This window comes from Cheilinus undulatus, linkage group 13 (assembly GCF_018320785.1).
Source record: "Cheilinus undulatus linkage group 13, ASM1832078v1, whole genome shotgun sequence".
NCBI classification, from domain to species: Eukaryota; Metazoa; Chordata; class Actinopteri; order Labriformes; family Labridae; genus Cheilinus; species Cheilinus undulatus.
Window position 1 is genome coordinate 29,556,162 of NC_054877.1, and position 23,550 is coordinate 29,579,711.

Below are 23,550 nucleotides of genomic sequence, written 5' to 3' on the forward strand. Positions count from 1 at the left end.
CTGGAAATTATTTCAGAAAAATGTTATTCAACATAAAATTGCCAAGACTTTGAATATCCCACCATCTATAGTACCTAATATCAAAAGATTCACACAATCTGGAGAAATCTCTGTGCGCAAGGACCAAGGCCAAGGTCAGTATTATGTGAGATCAATGTTGTGATCTTGTCCACACAGGTCGGTCAACACAAGTTATCGTCTGTCTGCGCAGGTCACTGTGCCACCCATAAATACAAGTTAAAGCTGTATCATGCAAAGAAGAAGTGATGTGTTTAATAGGATCTGGAAACGCTGGTGTCTTCTCCCAAAGTATATTTAGAAAGGACTGAGGCAAAATCATAAAACTGTTCTGTGGTGAGATACATTGGAATTTGAAATTCTTTTTGGAAGCCTTGGACATCATGTGCTGTGGAATAAAGAGGAGAGGGACCATCCAGCTTGTTATCAGAGCAAAGGCCTGCATCTCTCATGGGGTTGTATTTGTGCTATTGCGAGGGCGGCTCACATATCTGAAAAGGCAGTATCAATGCTAAATGGAATATAGAGGTTTAGAGCAGTGGTTCAGGACTCAAAAGTGGGTTTCAAAGCTTATTTTAAGGGGGTTGCAAATGGGTCCCTCTCCCGATTGAGAGGGACAGCGAGGAGAGGGCCCGTCTGGAGGTGGGGGAGCGCCCTGGCTGCCGTAGATCCGGACTCGTGGCCGAACCGAACCGAGTTCTGGGTCGGTCGTGGTGCTGGGTCGGCCGGTGGTTTTGTAACGGCGCCGTGTGGGTCGCTCCCGAGACAGCCGCAGGAGGTTCCTCTCGTCCAAAGGCTCTGGGATGGTCTCACGTTCAGAAAGAAACAACTTAATTCGTCCAACTGATGCCAAATGAATATCTCAAAACATCGACACCACGTGACCGTTGGCTTTCAGTGAAGTCGATCGTGCTATAAAAAGGGAAAAAAAAAACTAAAAACTCTGCTCAATCTCTCATCCTCACATCCCTATGCTAATCAAACGCTTAAAGACGCTGGAACCCGCCGTCACCATGAAACGCCTGCCTCTCACATCCCACCTACTCAGCCTCTGTATCCACTCTCTCCATTCAGGATACTTATCCCCTACAATAGACTCTACCCTAGAAGCAATGTTCCTACTAGCCTTTTTTGGATTCCTCAGGTGTTCTGAGTTTGCTCCAACCTCATCTGTCTTTAACCCTTCTCTCCATCCCAAGTTGTCAGACATCTCCATCCATACTTCCGATTCCCTCATACTCACCCTTCGACGCAGTAAAACCGATCAGCTAGGAGTTTCCTTCCCCATCTACATCTTCCGCCTTAATTCGTACCTCAGCCCGTACAAACCACTGACGAGATACATCAGCTCCAGCAGAGCTTCACCCCACAACCCTCTCTTCCTCCAAAGATGGCTACCCGATTTTGATTCAACAAACATCTCTACCAAGTTCTGCGCATCTCTGGCATCGCCTCAAAACACTACTTGGCTCATTCATTCTGCATCGGCGCAGCATCCTCAGCATCCAGACTCTGAATTTCTGACAAAATTATTCAAATCCTCAGTCACTGGTCATCTCAAGCCTACCATTCCTATATCCGCAACAACCTCAATGATCTACGTCAAGCACACACTCAGCTAAGCATTATCCACCCATAACTCTTTCTCAAGCCCACCATTCCTATATCCGCAACAACCTCAATGATCTACGTCAAGCACACACTCAGCTAAGCATCATCCACCCACAACTCTTTTGGAGGTCAAGATCGGCTTGGGCACAATGACACCTGAGACGGAACCCCCATCCTGAGTCTCCCCCTGCCAAGCCTCCAGGCATTTCCCAGACTATCCTAAATTAACTAACATAATACCTCTTAATTAACAAATAGCCTCATGGCCATAATCATAGATCTTCATTAAATCTTTAAATGCATTCTGTTGTGGTGTGGCCCTTGCTAGTGAATTTGATAATAATAAACATAAAGCAGAACAGCGACCAGTGCTTCTTTGAAGAATTTTTTGACAACTTCATAGGAAGGGTTAAAGTAACAAAAAATAAGTTATGAAAGTGGAGGTGATAAAAACGTGTAAGTTTGTAAGAGTGATAAATACATTTGTACTAAAAAAATGAAGAAAATTGATCTGATTAATTTGAGGGTTGATTTGATGAAAATAGTGGCACATTTTTATCATTTTGATTGTTTTTTATTTGTCATTGACAGCTCAAAACTTTTCATTTATCATTTAAGGAGAGAGGCCTCAAATGATAAAATGATTTGACCTATTATGCATCAAAACAAGAGCTGATTAAAATGTGAATGGATAAAAATGTTTGTAAAGTCTAAATAAAAGTGATAATTCACTAACTAAATAATCAATTCTTATCATTCTTAATTTTTGTGATTTCTGGTTTGGAAAACTTTCTGGAATTTCTGAGGTGAAAAATTGATGCAGGTGATTATTAGTATTTACAATTTCACAAACTTTGACAGCAATTTTGAACTTTGTTCCATTGTTTTTGGAGTTGAGAAGCTCTGCTCCACCAAGCCAGCAAGCCTTTCAGAGACACTCATGTTCCACAGTGACAGACCACAGCGGCCAGCAAAAGCATCCTGGATCTCGGGCTGGAGGAGTATGTCATTTTGTTAGTGAAATTTTGTCATTTTACCAAAGCTTACGTATTAAAGCTTGGTCACTATTTCATGGCTCAGAGCTTTGTTTAATTTTTAGGTGAGAAATTGACATTTGTGACTGTTAATATTTACAGTTATATGAATATTAATGCACACGCAGAAATGGGATGAAGCTTTAATAACTACACTGTGATATTTAAAAGTTTGAGTGGAAGTGGAAAGTTTTTCAAACTGGAAGTGACACCAGAAGACACCAGAGCCTATCCCAGCTCTCACTTGGCGAAAGGCGGGGTACATCCTGGACTGGTCACCAGCCAATCACAGGGCTCCTAACGCTATGATAACAAATCCCCAGGCAGTTCATCTCAGTACAGTCTGTTGTAAGCTCATGTCACTGCCTTCATTGAAAGTTAACAGTCAACTACATGCTATGTTTTTGTTCATTGTGAGGTAAATTTGACTTCAGCTCAACGTGCCCACACCATCCCAGGGCAGGTGTCAACGGTGAAGATTAATGAAAAGCAATCAAAATGATTACATTTGCCATTATTTTCATCAAATTGCAAAAATTTTCCTCAAATCAACCTCAGTTTGATCACATCAGTTCATTCTCTATCACTTCATTTCTTAATTTAAATGCATTTTTGTTAACCTGACATGTAAGATAGACTGTTTCATATATCCATTTCATGGATATTTCACATTCATCTGGGAAAGCTTGCTATAAAGGTCTTTGGGAAGAGCAGGATTTAAAAAAAAGATTCTAAGAACGTGACTGGACGAACATTCTGTCCGTCACATTCATTGCAGGCCAATCACAGCAACCAAACATTGACATTGTGACATTGTTGCACACGTGCAGCTCTGCAACAAACCTACCGATAAACGGTGCCTTAGTTTGGGAAATGTGGATTAAACGCAGCGGCCTGTCAGGAGAGGAGTGAAATGTCTCTAAGAGGAGCTTACAATGTGACTCTTTGTTCTTGTTTTAAGAAAGAAATGTGTCCCAGTTCTGATTAAACTTCACAATACCAATGCTACAAACCAGCTAACCACTCCACCAGCTCCCATTGTATATACAGACCCACACTACACCCCCTTATATGTTGCAAACTTATGCCAAAGCAGGTTGACAGAAGGGTGGAAACTAATTTTATGTTAAGAAAAACTTGCAGTGCTGTTTCTTGCATTTTATTGTATTAAGAAATGTGGTCAAGTTGTGATACCACCTCATTCTCCTCAACCACATGCTGATTGGTCTGGAAACATCTGGTTTACCACAAACGTTGCAGATTGGAGCTTTGCAAGATAGATTTGTCTGATGACAGATATAGAGCCTGGCCAATCCATCAGCTTTGCAAGGGTACATTTTTATCACTTCATCATTTTATTCACAATTTTTCTTTTTTTTTATCACTTTCACTTTTATCATTTAACTTTTGTCACTTTCACCAACATTAAAGCTTCCACAAGACATGGGCAGACTGTCAGTTTTGGTGCCCCCCTGTGGACAAAGTAGATCATACCTTTAACAGGCTTATTTGATTTAAAAAATCATATCCTGCCACCTTTTTACAGTCAAACATGACAGTAAAAATGGCTGTTTTGGTAGGGTGTTATTATTGCCTTTGTCTGACACCTACCTTGTGGCAATCTTTAGGGGCATCAAGAACAACTAAAAAGAAATTCAGTCTTTTCACTCATGGTCTAGTTTGCTTCAGTAGGTTGTATAAAGTGATCAATAGTAATTTCAGTATTTTGTAAAACCAGCTTAAAGCTTCTCAAAGCAGATTTAATTATTTAGACATTTTTATATAAACAATAATTAGTCTTTTTTTCCATAATTAAAGAACTCAACCTTGGGGATCTTTGGATTTTTAATTGCTGAGACTTCCTTAGTTTTTGCTAAAAATGAAAATAATATTCTTTCTGCAATTATACATTAGTCCAGAATAAAGGACTAAAACTGAATATATGGCTATTACTGGTGTGCTCCAGAGTCATGGGTAGACAGATTTCAAAACAGTTACACAGTGTTAGCAGTCTTTCCCACGGACGAATAAGGAAGAATACATTCTTTGTTATGGATGTGCCAAGCTAACTAGCTCCTGGCTGTCACCTGAGCAAGTCCTTAATCTGTATTCACAAAATAAGCAAGGGAGAGTGAATGAGTGAGGAATTATTCCTATAAGCCACAAGAGAAGTACAGAGTCACATTTTCATCATGAACTGAATGTGTTTTATTAATTACAGCCACTGAACAGAGGTCCAACCCAGAGATTGATTTCTGCAACACTTTTTTTGTGGTTTCCATGGTTTAATCTGGCCACGGTCCCTTTATATGTTCATTATTGCAGCAGCAGTATCACAGTGCACTGTATATGCCCATCCTGACAGATGAGTGGGTTGATGTGGAAAAATGGAAGAAACAAGAAAAACTTTGATCTAATTGCTCCCCAAAGCCCTCACCCTAGGCACTTAGTGTACTATAGCTGTGAAATGAAAAAGCATTGTTGCTTCCACTAGCTTACAACAAAGGTTTCAGCTTTGTTTCTGCTCTGGACTCAAAGTCAAAACAATTTGTGCAATGCATCTTTAAGCCTGTGCAAAGATATTAAAGTTCCCATGGGGAAGGGTTTGGAGATTGATTTGGTATTTTATCATCTTGGTAATTTTTAATTCTTTTTTTTAAAGTTTGTCCAAATAGTTGTCAAGGGCAGGAATGCCCTCTTTAAGACCTTTGCGTTTCCTAATTTCGGCGACAACCTGGGCAGGTTTGGATATGGGGTCGTAGGGGTCACCCTGGAGGACCTGCCAGTGATCAAATACACACTGAGGGAAGGCCTGGCCTCCAGTGTTACTACGAAGGTCAGCTGTGAATCCTGGAGACAAAAAAAAAAAAAAAAAAAAGAAGGAAGATTATGTCTAACACTCTGAAATCTTTGTATAGATTTATCAGTTGTTTTTGCATGGGGTGGTCAATTCAGCACCGTAAAACTAATCATTAAAATACTATTTTTTTAATGGCATCCCTTTACAGTTTTTTAGCATTACATCAACACAGTTCCTGAAACCAGGGCCCTGTTTGACAGAACTCTACACAAAAATCAAAAACAATCATAAAAATGACAAAAACACCTTATACCTGGTTTAAAAGCAAGCACTAAATTCAAAACTGGATAAACTTTTCTGAAAGTGAAACTTGCTTTAAAAATCTACAAACAAACATGACTGGTTACACAAGTCTTTACATGCACATTTTGAGCTCAGGTGATTGCTTATTGATTGTGCTGTTTCACTGGCCCTGTTTAACAAGGATGGGAAGTAACTAATTATATTCACACTGATTACAATAAATTAGTATTTTTTTCTGTTTTGCCTTTTAAAAGATTTTCCTCATTAAGTTAAAAACATGGTAGGCATAATATAGAGGATTTTTTACGATGCTTTAGAGTTTCTCAAACTGAGGAGAAAATGGCAGAAAGGTGGAGAAATAAGTAATAAACAATTAAAGCTCTGTGATAGCCTCGTATAATATAATTCGTATTAGATACCACGCAGCAAAAACTGGAGCATTGAATTTTCAGTTTTAAGAGTTGATTTAACTCTTAAAGTGTAAATCTAAGTCCATTTAAATTAAATGGCCTTCAGTGTTGGAGTTATTTGACAGTGTTGATCCCTTCAGTGTTAATATAACTCTGTAGAGAGTCAAATTATCTTAGCTCAGCCAACTGCCATTTAAAATCTGGGGGGCAGAATTTTCCCATCATGCCTTTGTGCACAGTGTTAGATGTCTTTTAGATGTTCAGATCTTTTTATATGTGTTTAGATGTTAACTGTTGTACAGTGATCAGAGCATGTGAGCGGAGTGTAGTGATGAGATTTCCCCCTCCTCGCTCACAGAGCTGTTCCTTGCGCCCGCTCGTCCACTCAGAGGGGATTCACGCCGCTCTGCTCATTATCGCTCCACCTTCCACTCAAATTTTTACCCGCTCCACTCCAATCACTCACTGCTCACTCAACGACAACACAGAAGTGCATTACCATTACCATCCTCTCAGTTTCAGACACTGGGAAATACTGATGTTTTTAAAAAATGACAATGGTGTTAATATTAGTACATCAACACTGTGCAGGCATCTCAAGTCTCTTGGATTATTCCGGCAGAAAGCCCAGTCTGACGTGCTGGATGTCGCTGTCTCTCTGCAGGGGCAGTGAAACCAACACGGGATGCTTCACGGATACAAATTCTTGCAGATGCATTCTGGGTGAGACATGCTTCAGATGTATGATGTGAGCGGTACCAGAGCGAAATTGGAGCGGGATAGAGCACAAGATAAGGTGCTGGTCCAGCTTTTTTGAAAAAAAAAAAAAAAAAAAAAAAAAAAAAAATGCTCTGCGCTCTGGCCAAAATCCTTCCGCTCACATGCTCTGACAGTGATCATCTGGGATTCCTTTGCTCTTGTTTCTGGTAAATTATTGTTGTTTTTTCAAAGGTTTATTTTTTGGGCCTTTTCATGCTTTATTTGATAGAGGAAGGACAGTGGATAGATTTGGAAACAGGGAAGAGAGTGGGGAGAGACATGGGGCAAAGGGCCACAGGCCGGATTTGAACCCAGGCCACCCACGTACATGGGTAGCGCCTTAAACCACTCGACCATCTGCGCTCCCAAATTATTGTTGTTTTTAATGTTAAACACTTCTGCACTATGAGTGAAGTTATCTACTAAAGTGGTCACTTCCTGATTGTGGTATGAAGGGTCTACAACTCCAGAGAGAGGGCAGGCTATCAACACAGGGTGTTTTCTAGCTCTGTGTCTTTCTCACTGGTCCATGTGTAACAGAAGTAAAATGCACATCTGTAGTTCCCTATTTTTTTTTGTTATAATTACACAAAATTACCTGGTAGTTTTCCACAAGCCTGAGAGAAACTCTGAAATCCATGATGCACTATGTTGTTTGTAGCCCCTCCTTCTTTTGTTTTCTTCTTTGTTGGTTGTTTGTATATATTCTTTTCACCCCCTCCCCCTCTCCCCTCTGAAATGACTCCCAGTGGGAGAGGTGGGTGTCCATTGTTTTGTTTAAGTTTGTATCTGTGTCCATCTTTATGTTAAACATTATATCTTGTACATATTTTAGTTCTTATAATGTCCCTAGTTATTTTTCCACTTGTTTACACGTTTATTTGCTTTAAGTTTCTTCTCTTCTTACTTTTATTGATGTTTATTTGCTGCGCACGGTAAGCTAGCTCACGTGCGCAGCGTACACAGATAGCTTGTGTTCACCTTATGTCAAACTTTGTCATGTACTGAATTTCTGTTATGTGTAGGATATGGAGCGGGCTGTGGCTCACGGGATTTTCTGTCTTTTTATATCGTTTGCCAGCCAATAAAAGTGGTCCAAGTGAGAGATCCAGTGTCGCAGTCTCTTTCCATCCACCATAAACAACGCAGAGATATTGCCACCGGTTACACATGGATGCCTCAAGACACCACACATTACCACAGTTACACTGTGTAAATAACTGAAATTATAAATACCTCAGATGTACACTTGATGTAAAAGGAAATAACACAATATTGTGTTAGAAGTACTTCTTGTGTAAAAAACAACACCGTGATTGTTGAAAATTAACACTATAAGAGAGTTAAATAAGGGTTACATTAACACTCAAAAGGGTGGACCCATAAACACACTTTTATGGTGTTAGATTTAACACTCAGTGTTAATTTAACACTGGTGATTTTGGATTGGAGTGTTAATGTGAGTACTTAATTAGAATAAAAATACAAAACACTCAATAGAGTAAACATTTAACACTACACACTAGTGTTCAGGGGTGTAGCTAGGAATTTAGGTCCCCAGAAAGAATACTACATAGGGCCCCCTTAACCAGCTAGCCAAGCAACAAATGCTGCATCATTATTACAAATATCTCTGCATTTTAATGTATTTTTGAACCATAATTTCCCCATTTATGAGCAATATTTTAATTATGATTGATTTAAATTTACTTGCATTATTTTGCATTGCTGGACTACAACACTTGGACATTTTTAAGGGAGGTGCAGCCCCCCCTGTATTTTACTCTGTTCTATTTGATACAAATTTCAGTCTGTTGACTGATTCATGCTAGTGTTATGTAAAACAAACACAGACCAACTATCAGCAGAGTTGATTTAACTCTGTCATATTGTAACATATTTAACATTTTTAAAAGTTTAGTTTTAATGCAGTGTAGACCCATATAGACACTTAAAGTGTTAAATTCAATTCTGTAGGTGTTGTATTAACACAGCTGATTTTACTGCTAAAATTACCAACTTGGTCAATAAACACAAGCAATACATTTTACCTGCTGTTTAGTAATCAACATACACAGTCTGTCAGTTTTTAATATTGTTGTTCAGTGCAGAGAGTTGAGTGTGCTGTGTTTTGCAAAAAATGCAAGGCTGAAAATATGCATAAAGTTAAGGGGAATCTAGTCTTACAGTTTGCTCCTTGTGTTTCAAATTCCAGTAATTCTCATTATTAGTTTTAGTGTGTAAGCAATAATAACAAAAATGCAGCATCATTTACAGCTGAGTTTTTAAAAGAGCTCCACATAATATACAGCCTTCATTAAAAATGGTAAGGATTCTTCACAGACTGTGTAATACTATTGAAGTATAAGGCAGATCTCCTCTAGGGGGCACCAGAGGGCTTCAGAGGAGGTGCGGAGCCCAACACTTAGCACTAAGACAACTTGTGTGAGAGCAGGTTTTTCACTCTAACAAAAGTAAGTAATAGAGCTGAGGAGGGAGGATGATCTGCAGTTCTGCCTTGTACTGTGAAATCCCACATCAGCAGCATAGATGCAGACTCATTGTTCTCACCAAATAAGAGGTGAGCATAAGGGCAATATGAGCAATTTTTGCCAAAACCAATAAACTAAATATCCCAGAAAGATGGATAATTAAAAAATGAAGATAAACTCATGATTAAAAAACATGAGGGCTCAGTGACGCAATTCACTGGTTTTTGGCTGAAGCCCAGCAATGGCGGCTACTAATGCTGACTCATGCTACCTTTTTGTCATTCTAGACAAATAGGTTGAGCTGACGCAGGTCTTTGTGGAAAAAAACGCTACAACTGTCCACCTTTCTGTCAGACCAGCTGGGGTGGAAAGAGTGCAAGGCTACTGTACTCAAGTAAAAGTGCAGTAACTCAGTATTAGTAAAAATACTGTAGTGCAGTGTTTTCAGAAAGTATTCGGATCCCCTTCACTTTTTTTAGCTTGTCCTATGTTGCAGGCTGATGCTGCTGATATTCTCATTTATCTACACCAAGTACCCCATCATGGCAATGTGGATTTTTCCCCCAAAATTTATTAAAAATGGAAAAACTGAAATATAACATATCACAGTTTTCAGTTTGTCACAATGGGATACTGAGAGTAGATTAATGAGAATTTAAAAAATGACTGTAGCATCAGGCTGCAACAACAAAAAAAATGGAAGAAAGTGAAGGGGATCCAAATATTTTCTGATGCACTGTATAAATCTAGTAAATTTAAGTAGAAAGTAATTATTTTAAAGTTCACCGAAAGCACTTAGTTTCTACTTATGATGTCTGAGGAGGTTGTAGAGTAAAATATGGTCTTTCTTTAATGTGCAACAAAAACAAGACAACATGAAACAGTGAAGTCCATCTCAGTGTGCGGCGGATCTTTTTTTTTTTTGTTTACTTCGGACCTGCTACAGACCGACACCTGACTACCTGGGCTGTGCACCGGGATCTCCGTTTAAGATTTAGCTTTTGGAAACGATGCAGGAGGTCTCCTTTGCCCTGATTGCACGCTGAACAAAGAAAGTTAGAAAATGGACGAGACGGCGCACCAAAACCTGTGATCACACTCTGACTACACCTCAACTTATAAAAAAAAAAAGTCGTGGACTCTCATTTGTCCCTACCAACAGAGTAAATGCATTTAAACTCAAAGTTGACTCTTATAAATTTTTCAGACAGTTACACTTAAGACATTTCTTTCATTCTAAGGTGAATGTGACGTCAGAAGTAAACACAGACTCCCTTAATAAGTTCAAGAAAAGATCCCCATTCATGCCTCCTGGTTCTGTTAACCCCACACTAGCCACATTCAGTAAATTGGTGGAAAAGGACATTGAAAAGGCAGCTAGAACAAAAAATATGACTAGAAATCAAAATATCAGAGTCTTACTTTCTACAGGATGTTGCCACAGAACCCAGTGGAAATATACATGAGAGAAAGGGATGATATTTTGAATAATGCTTTGGAGAAGAATTGGATAACAAAGAGTCGGTATGAATTTTTGAAAGTTGAACATCCCATTACTCCTGTCTTCTCCTTACTGCCTAAGATACATAAAAGCCTGGTTAATCCTCCAGGCAGACCGATTGTGGCCAGCAATAACTCCTTGTCTGAACCTCTGAGCTAGTTTGTGGATCATTTCATTAAAGACATTGTAAAAACACTACCTTCATATGTGGTAGACACAAGAGATGTTTTAAAACTGGTTTCTGACATCATTATGCCTGATAACTCTCTTTTGGTATCTTTTGATGTGGAGAGCCTGTACACTAATATTCCTCATGATGGAGGATTGGAAGCCATGCAGTACTACCTTGAATCCAAGCAAGATGAACTCCCGGTGGAATTACTTATGTCCCTCACTAAGTTTATCCTTAAGTCTAACTATTTCATGTTTGATAATAAGTATTACCTTCAATCTCAAGGCACAAGCATGGGGTCACCATTTGCACCAAATTATGCAAATTTGTTTATGGGGTTGTGGGAAAATCAACATATCTTTAACAAAAATCCCTTTGCTTCCAATTTTCTGTTTTATGAAAGGTACATTGATGATATTTTCATGGGGTTCAAAGGTTCTGAAGATGAACTTAAAAAATTCAGTGACTACATAAACAACACCTACCCCAGCTTACATTTCACAGTGGAGTATAGTCCTGAAAAAATTACATTCTTAGACCTTCTGATAACTGTAAATCCGGATAGAAAATTACAGACATCTATCTATTGAAAGGAAACAGACAGAAATACCATCTTGCACGCTACAAGTTTTCACCGCCACCATGTGGTCAAAAATATTCCATATGGTCAGTTTGTGAGACTAAGGAGAATATGTAGTAATGATGAAGACTATGAAGCTAAGGCCAAAGAAATGTCTCAACCTTTCATTCAAAGGGGCTATGATCATACACTTTTTGTCCCATCTATGGAGAACGCAAAGAGAAAAGATAGGGAGGCATTACTGCATTGCTCCACTAAGCATAAAGAAAATAGAACGACCTTTGTATCTGAGTACTCTCCAGCATCTAAGCAAGTCAAACAAATTATAAACAAACATTGGAAAATCTTAGAATGTGACCCCAGCTTAAGCCACATAGCATCCTCTAAGCCTCGTTTCTGCTTCAAGAGAGGGAGAAACCTTAGAGATATTGTTGTCACCTCTATGTATAAAGAACCCACACAAACCAACTAGCTTTCTGAACAGGTGTATGATAACTATAAATGTGGCAGATGTGTACACTGTTCTAACACACTCAATACCAAAGCTTTTTGCCATCCTCATTCAGGAAAGAAATATGACATAAAACAATGTATTACCTGCCTGTCCACCCTCATGTCATTTATACCTTAAAATGTCCTTGTGGTATGATGTATGTAGGCCAAACTAAATGCAATCTCAAATTGAGAATTGCAGAACATAAGGCTGCCATCAGAAATGGTAACATGGATTATGCCATTGCAAGGCATTACAAGGAGAAAAATCACGGGTCAGCCTCAACCCTGAAATTTATTGGTATTGAAAGAGTGATACCCAAACCTAGAGGTGGCAATTTGATTAACCAACTCTTAAGAAGGGAGGCTTTTTGGATCTATGAACTGAATACCATTGAACCATATGGCCGCAATGAAGCACAAGATTTGAGCTGTTTTTTGATGAGATGTAGATACTTATTTGTCTTTTCTTCCCTACAGGCAACACAGACCCATAGGGAGACATGAAACAGGTCCTTTACCCCCTGTAATTTCCCCACCCTAGGCAGTGAGGGGGACAGCTGCTTCATTTTAATTTTACGAACAAACTTCTTCCAGCAGGCCAGGTTGAAGAGGTTATTGATCCTGAGCATTAATATGAACTAATATATATATATTTTTTGTAACCCGGTTCAATTATTTCTTGTTTTGGGTTTTCACCTTTGATATTTGTACAGCACTTATTTAGTTTGTTTCTTTATTCTTGTTACTCTGTTGTACTATATATTCCATGTTTGTTGTTTAACTGAGTGATTTGGTTGTTTATTGGTCACATGACCATCAGTATTAAATACACCTGTGTATGCCTGTTTGATCATGCTGGGTGAACCTGAGGAAGCTACAGGCGAAACACGTTGTTTGTTCTCAATAAACAGTAAAGTCTATCTCAGTGTGCAGCAGATCAAGACAATATGAATATCCAACTAGGTTATTTAGGTAAAGGCACAGCTTTATACCTTTATGAAGTGAAATTCAACAGCAGTTTTGGGATGTAATGTGGGATTGTGCTACTTAAAAAATCAAAGTCAAACTACTGGCCAGTTACATGTTGTTGACAGAGAGCTCATACCTGACTTCTTGTGTATTTTACTTAGTGACTGATGCTTTGTAAAGCAAAGTGAAGAAAAATACTTTACTGAAAATATGAGTGAAGTTACTGATTTTTAAAACTACTTAAAAAAGCACAAGTACAGAAAAAGCTACTCATTTACAGTAACGCAGGAAAATTTAATTTGTTACTTTCCATCCTTGTGATCAGCTATGCCCCCAAATATGCAAATTTATGAATGGTATCAAAAATGGATGAGTCATACAGAATTTTTACCCCCACACCCCTCTGGGATAATATGCAACCTAATGTGGAATCTCCTCCACTGGAGGAACTGCAGTATTTTCCACTTAAAAACTGAAACTCACCGAAGGACTCGTTGACGGGGAGGTAGGCTTTCACCACGAACATGGGAGTGCCCATCACATGGGACTCCTCAAACACGTGGCCTCGTTTCCTGTTCAGCACACCATAGATCCCGCCAACCACCTGCTCTGGGCACTGTGATAAAATGAGGCACAGCAGTCAGACATACATGAACTGGTATCAGTGGTATCTTTAGTTAATTTGAGGAGTTCAAGTGGCACTGTGAAAAAATGTGAAAACAAAAGCTTGCTTCTTTTTATCCTAACCTAAAAACTCTTGGAGATCTATCATAGCTTTACTTAAGTGCCTTCTCACACACCTGAATCTCCACCAGGTAGACAGGCTCCATGAGTCGTGGCTGAGCAGTGAGCTGGCAGGCGTAAAGAACTCTGCGGGCTGTGGGGATTATCTGTCCTCCACCACGATGGATGGCATCAGCGTGCAGTGTCACATCATGAATGTCAAAGCGAATGGCACGCATATTTTCCTCACATAGAGCCCCCTGCAGAATGAACACAGGTACTGCAGGATTATCCTCGGAACTGAAGTATCATTTTACAAATTAAAAAAAATCTGCACTTTTGCTCAAATGTAACTGCTACCCACCTCTTTGGTCGCCCACTGGAAGCCAGCCACCACACTGTCTTTGATCTCGTTCAGGTACTGAACTCCCTTAGTCACGTCAATCAGCAGGTTGGGCCCTGTGCCCTCTGGTCCAAAGCACCAGATCTTCCTGGCTTCTCCCACCTCCCATTCATATTGTTCGGCAAGTTCACGAGCACGAACTTTTACCTCTTGCCGAGCACTGATTTTCCCAGCATCGATTTGATCAGCCAGACCGTCAGGGAACGGACGGCACTTCATGAAGAGACGATTGTGCTTATTGGGGGACTTGGACAGACACATCTGGTCTGATTCCTCATTCACTGTCTCTCTGTAAGACACAACTGGGTCTGATTTCTGGAGAGAGATGAGGGACAGGAGGTCAGAATGTATAAAGGACATTACATTTTGGTTTTCCAACACAGTTATAATTTCTTCTATTTGAATTTTTTAAATAATTGCCCAGACTTTTCTTTGAAGTTTAAGTAATTTGCTGGTAATGCTGGGAAATGTTTCTGTGACATTTTCAGGAATTTACATGAATATCTGGGGATAGGTTTGGACATTTTTCATGGGAAGTTTTGAACAGAAGTTTACTCAGCATTTCTGGGGTCATTTCATGGGAATGTTTAGGCTTAATGATGAAATTTTAAATAATTTCTTTGACATTTTGGGGAATTTGTGGATCAGTGACTGACACTATTTCTCACTTACTGAAGACCCCGAAATTGACCAACTAGCTAACATGAAGCCAAGCCATATGTTCAAAAACCTATCCACTGCTGTATTTACAGTAACAGGACCTTCAGGAGATTTGAGGACATCTTTTTTGGCCCAAACTAATTCTTGTTCAAGGACAAGGCTAAACTTTTAAACATATCAGATCCTACTTATCCCAAATAAGTGGGAGAACCTAAAAATGCATTTCACAAAAGCTCAGGTCTCGGGAGGATATCACCTCACCTACATCTCAAAAGTCTCTGTCTTCTGTGTCTCACCTTTAGTGGAATGCAGGCGTGGTCTTCCTCCAAATCCTTGAGGCAGATCTCCAGGTGGAGCTCTCCTGCTCCGGCGATGATATGCTCCCCAGATTCCTCAATGATGCACTGCACCATGGGGTCAGACTTGGAAAGACGCTTCAGACCCTCAACCAGCTTGGGCAGGTCAGCTGGGTTCTTGGCCTCCACAGCGACTCTAACCACAGGACTGACACTGAACTTCATCACTCTCATGTTGTGGGCCTGTGGACACAAAGAAACAGCTATAAGTCTTCTCATTGCTTTTGTGATGATGGAACAAGCCATCAGTAAGTATTTGATCTAAAGCCCATACATGACAAAAATCAATACATTACCTGTTCAAAGGTGGTGATGGTTCCTGTCTTAACTAGGAACTGGTCTACTCCAACAAGACCTACGATGTTGCCACATGGAACATCTTCAATTGGCTCCACATACCGGCCCATCATCAGTATAGTCCTGGATGGAGGGGAAGAAGGACTTGCTTATGAGGATGTCAAAAACATTGACACTTAAAGCTCCTGTGAGAAACTGTAGGTTGTGTTGATTTTGGTGACCCCTATGAACAAATTGGTATGTCTTTTCTTTTTGCTGATTTTGTCATTTACATGTGTTGAAATTGTCTATTTTTAAACAAAAACATCAGTCAGCTCACTTATTGTGCAAAAGGTACAATGTAAAAAAAGTCTGTTTCTGCAGTGTGTTGTGACCCATTTCCTCTGCTACCTGTGAGTGTTAATTTTTGGCAGCTATTTTAACATTGGTCTTCGTTGTTGAAGTGTTAAGTTTTAGTCAAATCTTAGTTAAGTTTCAGTCTAGTTTTAGTCAGTTAAAGTCCTTTACTATTAATCTTTACCTTTGTTACAAACAGTGCTGGGAGTAGTGCAGTAACAGGTAATGTGTTAGTGTAATTACTTTAGTCTTTTGTCTGTAATGCAGTTGTGAAGCATTTTACTGCTGCTAACCTAGTAATAACATTACTGATACTGTAAAATACAAGGTATGGCTATTAAATAACAAGACTGTGCTTATGAGGATAAACCCACGTGGTTCACAGTCACACTGAGTGTTATATACAGTATTAAAGGTTGAGTACTCAGGCACAACTACAGTAAGTTTCCTATCAGTGATATCTTTAATTCACTGCAAGCTACTGATTATAGCACTCATATTTTTGCTAAAATGTAAAATGATTAGAATAAACGTTGAGCAATGAATAAACTTGAAATTTTGGTGAAACTGAACAAAACAGCAGCCAACTCAGTATCAGAATGATAGCAGAAATGGTCTTCATTGATAAAGAGACAGTTCAGCAAATTCTGCATGAAAAGTTCAACATGACAAAAGTGTGCCAAAGTTCTCCCAAAACTCCTGACTCCTGATCAAAAAGAAAAACGCATGCTAATTTGTGGAGACTTTTTTTAACACAATGAGGGAAAACCACATTTTTTAGAAGGAGAGATTACATGTGATAAACTTGGATCTTCCAACAGAATCCTGAGACAAAACTGTGTGTTGGAAAACACCATTGTCACCAAGGATGAAAAAGCACAGCAAAGAAATTTCAAATTCAAGGCCATGATGATTGTTTTCTTTGACATTAAGGGTATCATGTTAAAAGAGGGGGCTCCAGAATATTACCAACAGGTTCTAGAAAAACAGAAAAACTCAGAAGAAAGAGACCGCAATTGTTGAAAAATGGTTTCATTCTTCATCAAGACAACGTGCCAACTCACAATGAGCTCTGGGTAAAGCAGTTTCTGATCCAAAATCAAATCACAGTGCTTGATCATCCTCCATATTCACCTGATCGAGCACCGTGTGACTTTTTCTTTATTCCTAAAATGCAATCTGTGCTCAAAGGAAGAAGTTTTGAGTCAGAGTCAAAAGTCAGGAAAAGAAACGCAGAGGTTCGAAGACAACTGTCTGAAGAAGAATTACTGCACTGCTTTGATCAGTGGAAGACCTGCATGCAGCGGTGTGTTGATGCAGAAGGGGGAGTTTATTGAAGGTGATAGACGTTGAAAAAGTTTAAGTTCAATAAGATTATATTACAGCATTACTCTTCTATTTTAATATTTATGTCTCATATTTGTCTGTAAGGGGCTGTTTTGGTATGATTTTTACAACAATTCTGTCACCAACTGTATTAAAGAGCAGAAAGGAGAGATCTTGTTTAAGTCCCCTTATGAGAAGGATTTATCCTAACTGAAGTGTTATGTGGAATCATTAGGAGGCAGCGACTGTCTTTGTTGACTTTAACACTACTTGACTTAACATAACACATGGCGGACATACTTGACTGTGGACTTACTTCTTGTGGAGCACAAATACATGAAGCATCCTTTTGATAACATCACTTTCTGTGTTGAATTTTGCATTTTTTACTGCATGAAATAGTGCCATGACATTACATAACAGTTAATAAGGTTTTGCATTGTGTCCTTCACTGGCAATTAATTATAGAAGATGTCAGGTGTCAAGGAGTAATCCAAAAATAGTTTAGCTAGTTGTGTGACCAGATAGTTTTAGCTGTGAGTAACGGAGTAACTCATTACTTTTTCTAGAAAGTACCTAATAATTAGTAATGGATTACTTTTTTGAGTAACTATCCTAACACTGATCACACTGTTTATTCTCTTGGAACTGATTTAACCAGCCACTGTAAAATCAATATAAATGTAAAACACTCATTCTAATGTTTGGTCAATACTTTGATTAGTTTTGAATTCACTGATGAGAATACTAACATAACTTGTATGCAATTTTTAGTTTCCTTGAAAAAACTAATCTTACTTTACGTCAGAGTTTTTATCCCCCAAGATCTATTTTCAGACTATTCTTCCTCATGAAAGTTTCCACAGTAACATTTTAGTCATAATTTTAGTCAAGTTTAGTAGGTAAATTAACACTTCTGACACCACTGCAGCAGTTTCAGACTTAAAAAAAGATACAAGAAATGTGTGCGGCAACACTTTTTGTTCTCCCGGCATCCTATTCCTCTGTGCAGATGTCTGTGCAGAAACCTGAGTACCTTTGGATTGGTTTAAGGTAGAGATCCTCCTTCTTGCCAGGGATGAAGTTTGGCCCCATGATGCGCACCTTCAGACCAGTGGACACAACACCGGAGAAGACACGTCCGAAAGCATAGAAACGACCTTTGTCACTGGTGGGGACCATCTTTGAAATGTACATCATCAGAGGAGCTTTTGGATCACAATTTTTGATACCTAAGAGGACAGCAGAAATGTGTGATATGAAAAAACTAAATTCAATCTCAAAAATGACATAAAAATAAAAGTTTTGTTGTTTCTCTCTCTAGAGGGTGTTGTTAAACGATGGTATGACAGCTTCACACTGACCCATTGCAGCGTCATCATCCCCTGGCCCTTCATAGAGCAGTTCACAGCGGTATTTCTGTGCGGTGACGGGGGATGGCAGGTGGATAGTAATCATTTGGAGGAGAGCATCTCCAGCAGGCAGCCAGCGGCGCATCACGGCCTTCAGCAGGGGCTTACCCTCCTTCTCCTTGTCCTCTGCATCCAGTTTGACATCAAGCTTTTCAATGAGTTTGGCTGTCTCGTCCTTCTTGAAATTCATGATGGCATCAAACACCTAAATGAAAGTTGAAAAAACCCAGCGTCAAAGGCGTTTCCTTTCAAGAAAGTCAGTCACCCTCCATGTAAAAAAGTCTGGGCTCTTTCAAATTATTATCATAATTTACTTGGTAGGAAAGTAAATAAAAGCCAAACCAACTGTCTCTCAGGTTAGATTAAATTGTTGCTGATATGTTACACTATTATTGCAATAAAAAAAAAACAAGATCAGATAGCTAAAATCCAACAAGCAGAAGATGATTTAAATACATTTTGAACACAAAGACAAAAAAGATGAATTGTCATTCACCTTAAAGATGGGGTCCAAAACAAGCTGGCAGAATGTGCGAGGAAGCTTCTGACCATCTGGGCCCGTAGCAGTCTTAGAGAACTTACCAGCTTTTGGGTCAAAATATCTGTGTAAATAAAATACAACATAAAACCATGATCAGATCGTCAAATCATCAATATCCACCTCATAATCATGTTATTATAAGGATATACACTGCCTGGCAAAAAAAAAAAAGTCGGCACCAAAAAAAGGTCACACACTCTAATATTTCGTTGGACTGCCTTCAGCTTTGATTACAGCACGCATTCGCTGTGGCATTTTTCGATAAGCTTCTGCAATGTCACAAGATTTATTTCTGTCCAGTGTTGCATTAATTTTTTACCAAGATCTTGTATTGATGATGGGAGAGTCTGACCACTGCGCAAAGCCTTCTCCAGAACATCCCAAAGATTCTCAATGGGGTTAAGGTCTGGACTCTGTGGTGGCCAATCCATCTGTGAAAATGATGTCTCATGCTCCCTGAACCACTCTTTCACAATTTGAGCCCGATAAATCCTGGCATTGTCATCTTGGAATATGCCCATGCCATTAGGAAAGAAAAAAAATCCATTGATGGAATAACCTGGTCATTCAGTATATATTTAGGTAGTCAGCTGACCTCATTCTTTGGGCAAATAATGTTGCTGAACCTAGACCTGACCAACTGCAGCAACCCCAGATCATAGCATTGCCCCCACAGGATAATGACCCAAAACACACAGCTAAAAACACCCAAGAATGGCTAAGAGCAAAACATTGGACTATTCTGAAGTGGCCTTCTATGAGCCCTGATCTAAATCCTATGAATATCTGTGGAAGGAGCTGAAACATGCCATCTGGGGAAGGCACCCTTCAAACCTGAGACAACTGGAGCAGTTTGCTCATGAGGAGTGGGCCAAAATACCTGCTGCAAGGTGCAGAAGTCTCATTGAAAGTTACAGAAATTGTTTGATTTCAGTGGTTGACTCAAAAGGTTGTGCAACAAAATATTAAGTTAAGGTTACCATCATTTTTGTCCAGGCCTGTTTCATGAGTTTGTTTTTTAAAATAATTCTGTTGAACCACAATTCAAAAGCAATGTCTGATTTTCATTGGTTAATTTCCATTGAATTTTTATTTATTATCACTTTTGTCAGATTCAAGTTATTTCTGTGACCATTGTGGGTTTTTCTTTCATTAACAGAGGGGTACCAACAATTTTGTCCGTGTGTATGTGGTGAATGCCGGTTACCAATAAGAGGCGTGCTTACCTGCAGTGAGGAGGAGAGAGGGGAGCGGGGTAGCCGTAATTGTTATTGACAGCTTCGCTTTGCCTTTTGTTTTATTTCATGCTGTTGCTACTGTGTACTCGAATCTGACCAGTGTGTGTAACCGTGAAAGCCGCTGTTTCATTAAAAACACCTGAAGTGCATTCAGAGCCTCAGTGTGCTTCTCTTGACAAGGCGGCAGTGCGTCAGACAGGTACAGGACCCACACCTTTCCTCTCAAGTGACAAGGCTGGTTTTTGGAGTCGCTACATTTTTTTTTTGTCAACAAAAAAAGGTGTTTATGAAAGCCATTGCTCGCAATACAAGCCACAAATAAGCCAGGACAACGCAAAGTGCCACCGTGCCATACAGTAACGCCACATCCAAACGCCATTTTATGAAGAACAGGTAAGCTACCTGTTTCTTGTTTGTTTGTGGATAAGGAATCCGTGTGCATTAATGCTGGAGAGCCCTTGTTTGGGAGTTTCTGAATGAAGAAATGTTGTTCAGATAAAGATGTCTGTGTGCTATGTTGATTCAGCGCGCTTTGATTGACATCTGTTTATTGTGGATTAAATAATGCGATGCTTTGGAGTTTCAATGGAGTTGATGATGATGCTGCTTTGTTGAAATGAAATGCTCTATTCATCAAGCACTGTGGATTCATTTGAATATATCTGATACAATGTTTCACTGAAAAAAACGAACGAGAGGTCAAAATGAGTCAAACAAATGGTGGTACCTCGTGCTCTGAAATGGAGTCTGGGAAAAGGAGAGTAAGCAAACTTACTGAAAAGGCCTTGGTGTATAAGGTGGAAAAACTGCAAAATGAGCACTAAGGTTTTATGAACAAAATGAAAGGAGTGATGGAAGAAATGAAAGAGCTCATGAAACAAAAGGAAAATGTGTCTCAAATAAAGAACTTCTGGGGAAGTTGAACAAATTTTGTGAAGGTGCTAACAATGCTCATGATGAATTGTTGCCACTACTGCTACAAGATGAGGTTGATAAACAAGTTGAATGGTTTTCAAGCATAATGAAATACACTGAAACGTTTCAAAATAAAACGAGACAATGGATAAAGGAAACTGAACAACACCACAATAACCTGCAGGAACGGCAAGAATCAACTGAAATGAATGGGAACATGTGTTTTGTGGAACAAGCTGAAACAAATGAACTTTTAACAAATGTTTGTGATCGAAATGAAGATGACATAAAACCAAGTGACAGTATTTCCAAAGTTGGATCTCACAAAACCTCTCAGACCATGTGCTCTACAACTTCATCTGCATGCTTATGAGCTGAAGCTGAGCTGGCTGCTTTAGCCACAAGACAAGGGTAATTGGATGAAAAACATGCACTAGAAGAGGAAGAGCTATGCAAAAAGAAAGCAAGACTACGACTGGAAGAAGAGGAGGAACAATTGCGCAAAAAGAAAGAAAAATTACAACTGGATACTGAAATTGCAGAAAAAATGGCACAATTAAACGTACTCAGAACACAAAGCACAACAAGCGGGAAAAGGTCATCAAAAGTTTCAGATGGAATGATTTCATATTTGGAAAAAGGAAAATCTCAACAGCAACTCAAGATGAATGCAGAGGAATTCCATCCATCAGCAGCTGCAACACCAAAAACAATAAAGAAGGATGAAAAACAGTCAGTTAAACCCACTGTGATGGAAAATGTAACACCCTCATACAATAAAGTTCCTCAGTGTTCAGTGTTTGAAAATGAATCAGCCAACACACAGTACATTCATCAACAACTTACCTCAAACTCAAATACAAATGCACCTGATGGTGAAAACAATGATGATGTTCTTGGCATTATGAGGAAGCAAAACGAAATAACAACTTTGCTTATACAACAACAATGCCTCGCAGCCCTACCAAAGAGAGAGATCCCAATATTTGATGGTGATCCATTAAAATACCACACCTTCATGAAGGCATTTGAAAATGGAGTTGAGAGAAACACAACAAACAATTCAGACCATCTATACTTCATGGAACAGCATACTAAAGGACATGCCAAAGAACTTTTGAGGAGCTGTCAATACATAGACCCAGATCATGGATATTTGGGAGCCAAAACTTTATTAAAGGAGCAGTTTGGTATTGGGCAAAAAGTTGCCTTTCGCTACATGGACAAAGCCCTTTCATGGCATCAATAAAAACAGAGGATGTGAAGGCACTACAGGACTACAGTCTATTCCTCAGAGGCTGCTGTAATGCAATGGAGGATGTGCTGTATCTTCATGACTTGGATATGCCTTCAAATATGCTGAACATTATAAAAAAGCTGCCGTATAAGCTCAGAGACGGACGGAGAAGCCAAACTTTTGAACTGCAGGAACGTCAGCAACGAAGAGCAAAGATCAGCGATATTGCAGATTTCATTGAAAAACAAGTCAAGATTCTAACAGATCCTGTCTTCGGCAATATACAAGATTCTCCTACAATAACAAATAGAAGAACACACAAACCAAAGTTACAGCCTCGATCCAAAGGAGCCAGCTTTGCCACCACGGTTGGACCTGTGGAGAACAAACCTCAGCCTGCAAAGAAAGACAAAGAAATCAAAACATCAGGAATTCTGTGGTGCAGGACACACACTGGTTATGTGTGCACAGTTGGGAAGAACGGCACATGAGAAGAAGACTGAGTTCTTAAAGGAAAATGGCATTTGCTTCAGCTGTTTGTGTACAGGACACATTAGTAAGCACTGCCGCAAGAGGATTTCGTGTTCAAAGTGTAGCCTGAAGCACCCCCACTGTACTCCACAGAGAAAAGGATTCAGAGCAGGCTGAGAGGGATGCAGAGGTCTGTGTCGACATGCTGGTGTCAGGTGGTCTTACAGGGGCTGGAGACCAAGATTGTAAGCTGCCAATTGTGCCCATCCAAGTAAAATCTAAAAAGGAAAGCAAAATTGTTACCACCCATGCCTTTTTGGATCAAGGGAGCACAGCAGTCTTTTGTACAGAAAGCCTAATGAACAAACTGCAACTCACAGGGATGAAAGGACACATCCTTCTATGCACTACGGGCCAACAGAAGGTTGTGAGCAGCAACACATTGTTAGGATTGGAGGTGGCTGCACTTCTCGAGTTGCCCAAAGTGTACA

At 39.5% G+C, this 23,550-nt stretch overlaps 1 protein-coding gene across 1 annotated transcript in view; it reads right to left on the reverse strand.

Moving 5' to 3' along the window:
- Positions 1-4,847: 4,847 nt before the first annotated feature.
- Positions 4,848-23,550, reverse strand: part of LOC121519993 (elongation factor 2) — a 28,635-nt gene continuing 9,932 nt past the window's right edge. The window contains exons 6-14 of the mRNA XM_041803163.1: positions 19,154-19,259; positions 18,610-18,862; positions 18,282-18,477; positions 15,583-15,706; positions 15,227-15,469; positions 14,232-14,585; positions 13,945-14,127; positions 13,628-13,760; positions 4,848-5,513 (exon numbers count right to left, since the gene is read on the reverse strand). Coding sequence (XP_041659097.1) covers positions 5,320-5,513; positions 13,628-13,760; positions 13,945-14,127; positions 14,232-14,585; positions 15,227-15,469; positions 15,583-15,706; positions 18,282-18,477; positions 18,610-18,862; positions 19,154-19,259 — 1,786 coding nt within the window. The 3' untranslated portion in view covers positions 4,848-5,319. The remainder of the gene's footprint in view (positions 5,514-13,627; positions 13,761-13,944; positions 14,128-14,231; positions 14,586-15,226; positions 15,470-15,582; positions 15,707-18,281; positions 18,478-18,609; positions 18,863-19,153; positions 19,260-23,550) is intronic.